Genomic DNA, 6,182 nt, shown 5'->3' with positions numbered 1-6,182 from the left:
TATCATGATTCATGCCTATAATTACTGCAAATAATTAATACAATTGTTTACCAAATATTCCTTCTTTCCGTAAGTAGACATGAAGATATTATTTTAAAATATTCAGTAAAACTTTCAATGCTTACCAGTATGTGATAGTGTATAGTTTAAATGCACTTGCCGTACAGTGGTGTTACATAAAGAATTCAAAACACATTAGCAGATAATACTGTTTGTTTGTGCCAGAGCAAGGCATTATGTTCTATCCTCATTCTTGATTCTTCCTATTCTTTCCTAAACCTGCCAAATACGCATTGCGTGTAGGAAATTAGTGACATTCTCTCACCAAATAATTTTTCATAATTAATAGTCAGGTCCTACAAAGATGGGAAATGAAAGTATTCAGCCCCATGCAAGAATTGACCCTAAGTCTTATAGGCAACCTCTAGTTTTTTCATTCTGCTTTTGACACTCCAGGTTTGTCTGTGGATGGATCTAATTCTTCTAAGACTGAGAATTCATGCTCCACCACTGGCTTCAATATTTTCTCAATCTGTGTAAGTCTTTTTTTCAGTTTCTGTTGTGCAGCATCATACTCAGCCAACAATCTGGCAAACTTGGTTTGTAATCTGTCCATTGCTCCTTCCATGTGAGTGATCTTCTCTTCTATATCTTTAGGATCGCTTCCTAAATTTGCAACTTCAATGTCCAACAATCCATCTTTCATTAAGATTTGTTTTCCTTTCTCTTCCAGCATAGCCTTTGCATCTGGATACTCTGTTAAAGCCTCCATGAGGTCATCTTTAGATAGACAAAACAAGTCCGAGTAACCAATACTTCTAATATTGGCTGTTCTTCTGTTGCCAGCTTTGCTACCTTTGATATTAAGAATGCTAATCTCTCCAAAGTAGCTGCCATCACTTAAGACCACAAATTGCGTAATTCCATCATCAGCAACTACTGCAAGTTTGCCTTCTTTGATAATGTACATCTCTCGTCCAATATCTCCTTTCCGGCAAATATAATCTCCAGGACTATATACTTGCGGCTGGAGTTTCAAGACTAGTTCAACCAACAGCCCAGCTTCACAGTCTGCAAAAATCCGAACTTTTTTCAGTGTTTCCAGATGAACATTGATTGCAATCTCTGCTCTTAGTTTATCTGGCAGATACTTCAAGACTTCCCTTTCATCCACTGCTTTTTTATTTGTCCATAAATAGTCAAACCACTTTATAACTCTTTTTTCCATGTCTTTACTTACATTCCGAAAGTGCATATACTGCTTGATAGCATCAATCCTTGCTTGAAACTCTGCTCTGGCAGCATTCATATTGGAGATCATAGAACCTACATTACCAACAATGGTAGCAAAAATCAATACTCCAACCAAGAAGTCAACAACCACGAAGAAATACTCAGAATCCCTTACAGGAGGGGGCGTTTCACCAATAGTAGTCAGGGTCAGTGTTGACCAGTAGAGACTATAGACATACTTTCTAGTCAGACGGGCAAATTCAGGATGAGAGGTGTTGGGATAGACCCATGTGTCAGCCCCAAATCCAATAGCTTTGGAGATCGAGTAGTACACACAAGCATTCCAGTGAATAATAATCACAATGTACATGACAAGGTTAGAGATCCTGAAGATATTTGGGTAGTTTGTCCTTGTTTCTGTTCGCTGGAAGAATTCAAACATACGAGCTACTTTAAGTAATCTGTTTATTCTTAATTCTGGGTAATTCAGTCCTAACTTAAAGTATAAGAGATCAGTTGGTATGATAGACAAAAAATCTAATTTGAATTGAAAAGATGTCTTGTACTTCTCTCTAAGCTTTTCTTCTTCTCTGACCAGAAGACCTTGCTCCAGGTAACCTAAAATCAAATTTTAAATATTAAAAAGTGTTTTGACTTCAACTTTCACTGCATTCTGTTTAACATCAGTCCAAATCTACCTTGAACAATATTTTGGCTACAAGTTCCAGATACTGCATAATTTTCTTATTTTTTTATAAGCAACTACTTACTTTCAAATATTCCTCTTGTGGCCATATGGTTCAGCTCCAGCTAAACTGTACAGCTTTTAAAATTATACGTTTCTAGCTCTAACTGTCTTCCCTCCACTGTTCTACTATCTGGTGAACATCTTGGGAGGGGGGAAACATTGCCGGCTATCAGAAGGATGGTTAAAATGAGGGTGAAGAGTGTAAGCACAGAAATTTCAGTCCCGTTTGAGTGTAGCTACTCAGTAGTTCCAGATGTAAGATAAGATTTTAAAAGAAACAGTCGCAGCTGAAGCTGATTGGATGTCTTAATTGCTCAGTGGTCCTGAAAATCATGCAAGTATTTGAAGTGCCTTAAATACAGAGTCCAGCTTCAGGCACTAACTTGTTAGAACCCCCGATCCTCATTTGCCCATATTGTGCGTTGGTTTTGCCTTGTACACAGTTCCAGGCAGAACAGCTTGTATCTAGCTTTCCTCATGCCAGGGGCTTTGTGTATTCCTTCAGTAAGATGTCCAAGAGTTTTTTATGTTTTTACAGGTCACAGATCTAGAGATTTTTTACATGTCTTTCGGAGATTTCATTTGATGTCTTTTTCACTCTTGTTCCCCATGAAGAGTACCCAAATGATAAAAGTAGCATTCTTCTGAATAGTTTAGACTGCCCAATACATATATATGAATAAGAATCATTAATCATTGGGTATACTTACCTGTTCTTGTCCGTACATACATGTCAGCAACATAGATGACATCAGAAACATAATCAGCAATGAACCACACTGCCAAGTAGTCATTCTGAAGTTCATCAAAACAGGCTCTGAATAAGAAAAGAAAAAAGTAAATTGTCATGAAATGGAAATGAAATATTTGTGTGAGATCAATGACGAATAAAGTAAATTATCTATTTAGGGACTTTACAATTTGTCAGAATTTTTATATACTCGTTAAAGGATCTCTGCAATATCAGCCACATTTTGAAAAATGTAGTCATTTTACAGTGCTTCTGCATATCTTGTTTACCTTTGTGCTTCTAGCAAATGTTTACAATTTGGACTACAGAATATTTTCAAGTAATCAAAACAGGAAAATGCCTTGTGTGGAGATATGGACAACTAATACTTATGCCAGCTGGGAATGCCAGCTGGGAATGTTGCCTAATAATTTCTCTTATGAGACCAAGGTTTTATGCTATTTATGAAATTTTCCCAATCTTCTGTTGCTTTTTATTCCCTGGAATTCCCTATGCTTTTTATTCACTGGAATCATGAAAATGGAAAAAAATAATGAAATGCCAGATTCTGTGAAGTGAACCTGTTGAAAATGCAGAAATCCAGCTGGCAAGAGTGGTAGGGGTTTTAAAGATGCATGTGATTTCTGTTTAATTTATTTTACCTGTTTTATATATATCTACTCTGTCTGATAATCAGGAAGCTTTTAATATGGCGAAGAAGTACAGCGCTATAATTATTTTATGAGAAAAAAGAGAGCACATTATTATTTACATCACCTAGCAATAATCATGGTCCAGTTGTACATGACAGGCATTGTGATGCAAAACAACCAATTATAATACAGATTTCCTGCTGGATCAATAATGGAAATTTCTTTCTTCTTCCTGAGTGATAGGCAGGAAAAAAAAGAGATTTAATGAGGGACTTAAAATATGCATATCAAATTTGGGAGAACTAAGCATTCCGGAAATTGTTATAGTTAAAAAAAAAAAAAAAAGCCATTCTTCAAGTTATGCTTCCTTGCTTGAATACATGGAGAACATGAAACTAATTGTTAGATACGACTATGGTCCTAAACTTCAGAGTCTAGATTTTGCTAAGGAAAATCAACTTGGCAGTTCAAAGCTTTTGAAATAATTTATTTCCTTCCAAATTAATGGAATTGTCTGATAATTGATTTGATCATCTTTCCAAAAACAGAATGATTATGTGAATATCAATGTTGATGTGAGACACACAATGCCTTCCTTACTGGCAAAAGTCTAAGACTGAAAAAGGAGGAAACACTGGCATAGTTTACATAGAGGAATCAACAGAGAGAGCAAGGAGCATGCGATCAAACCACACTAGTCCTCAGTGCACTATTTTAAGTTTCTCTTTCTGGGCCAGTAAACTATGAAATTATCAAGCAAAATGCAAAAGGTAGGGCAAGAGCTTTTAGCTGACAGTACGAGTTTACTGGCTTGTAGGTGCCATAATTTGTAGAAGAGATTGCTTTACAATGGCCCATCTCTTGCTGCAGAGTATTATCAAAAAAAAAAAAAAAAAAAAAGATCAGCAAACTCTTCCTTCTGCACTTTTATGAACTTTTGTATGCTCTGTCCTGTCATCTCTATTTCTAAATATATATGTGAAGCCACTGAGAAAGCTGGCAAAAGGGTAAGTGCTGCAGAGTTTACAGTGTGCTGATAAGGTGAATTTTTAGGTTATTATATTATGTGACTCGAAATTGTCAAGGATCTTACTGAGAATCCATAGACTTTTTTCTGGATTAATTTTTTTCAGATCGATTCCATGTATGCATATTCTCATTCTATTGCCATATGGGTTTAAATCAGAACAACTCTACTCCAGAACAACAGCAGTCAGTACACTCATTCACTGCAGTATAAGCCTCTTGTTTGCAGGATGTCCATGAATGGATTCAGTTTTACATCAAAAGCAATCTTTACTAGATTAACAAAGCAGAATCTAAATGAAAAATACTTACTCCTCTTTCTTTTCTTTGTTCTTGGACTTATCTTTGTTTTTGTTTTTTTCCTTTTTTTCCTTTTTCTTTTGTTCTCCATCCTTTTCTTTTTCTTTTTTTTTTTCTGACTTGCTAAGGAATAGATTTACATTTTCAGTTATTACAGACGAAGTTAGAACATACTTGGAAAGAAATTAAATGTCTTACAAGTTTGTAGTATTATAACTCTGCCTTACCTCTTCTTTTCTTTTTTCTTTTTCTTCTTCTCCTCTCTAAGGGAAAGAAAAATATGAGAGGCTCATGGGATGCACATAGCCATTGCTTCCACTGTTATTTATTAAAATCATCTGAGTTCAGTAAGGTTAACATTATCCTTAAGTATCTGGCCTTGAAAGAAAAGTTTTGCTTATTTCTTCACACAGAACTATTTTCATTTTAAATTAATAGATATCATACCAGTAGCTTTGGTATTGGGAATTATCATCTATTGTACATATCTGATGTACATAAAGTTCAAATTTACATGCAATTAGTTACTTGTATGAGATAACTGCTTATAAGGAAATGATTAGATATACGTCACTCTTTTTCATCTCTGCTTAAACAACAAACATTGTAGTATTCTTATTGTATGAAATTACCAAGATACTTACTCATCTTTATTACTATTGTTGTTAATATTGTAGAGTGCAAACGTACCAGGTAGATACTGTTGCCTAAGGAATAGCAAAACAGGATAGTTATATGGTATCTGCTAAAATACAAAAATGTTGTCATTTAAATTGTCACAGAACTGTTTCTCACCATTTTTATCATGGACGAAGTTATCTCAGTAAATTGAAAGAGTAGGCATTTTAATTTTAATTTTAATTTTTAATTTTCTAAATATTTACAATAAGCAAAATATCTCAATCTTAAAAACTTTATTAATAGAGCATGAAGATAATTAGATGAAGGCAAACATCTGTACCAGGTTAATCCCATGCAAATTATTTAAAAAAAAAAACATGAAACAGTAGAATTTAATCCAGCGAATTTGATTTACCTGTTTTCCCCTTCCTGCATCTGCCCAGGATCCTCACTGGTGTCTTGCACGACCACACTGGGAACAACCGTATGGGAGTGATGGGTCTCAATCACTCCTACCTTCATGGTTAAATTTTTCTTACCCTGAGTAAGTGAGGAAGACTGATTTCAAAAGGAATCGAGTCATTTCACAACTAGCAGAACTAATAAGCAATTGTTTTTGTATAGATGAATCCTTTGTTTTCTTGCTTCCCTGAACAGAAGCAACAGTACTTCCAGCTTCCTCTCTTCTGTGTTATTCCCACCAGACAATAAAGGGCGCTGTAGGTGCTTCGGTGTGCTGACTGACCCAGCAACTGCTGCTAAAGAGAACATTCAACACCTCTTTCCCTTAGAGAAAGCATTAATTTTTTTTTTTTTTTGCCTGAGTCTAATCATATACATTGAAAAAATTTTGATTATTGTCCTTGAAACA

The 6,182-nt window shown here is 35.1% G+C and overlaps 1 protein-coding gene across 1 annotated transcript; it reads right to left on the bottom strand.

Moving 5' to 3' along the window:
- Positions 1–433: 433 nt before the first annotated feature.
- On the bottom strand, positions 434–5,833 carry CNGA1 (cyclic nucleotide gated channel subunit alpha 1). The gene is given in 7 exon segments (XM_026093798.1): positions 434–1,851; positions 2,692–2,798; positions 3,489–3,596; positions 4,703–4,813; positions 4,918–4,943; positions 5,331–5,406; positions 5,727–5,833. Coding segments are annotated over 7 exon segments (1,953 nt in total).
- Between the last annotated feature and the right edge of the window lie 349 nt (positions 5,834–6,182).

The sequence above is a fragment of the Dromaius novaehollandiae genome, chromosome 4 (assembly GCF_036370855.1).
Source record: "Dromaius novaehollandiae isolate bDroNov1 chromosome 4, bDroNov1.hap1, whole genome shotgun sequence".
In the NCBI taxonomy this organism is placed as follows: Eukaryota; Metazoa; Chordata; class Aves; order Casuariiformes; family Dromaiidae; genus Dromaius; species Dromaius novaehollandiae.
The sequence above is the reverse complement of the archived record's forward strand: the minus strand, read 5'-3'. Positions and strand labels throughout refer to the sequence as shown.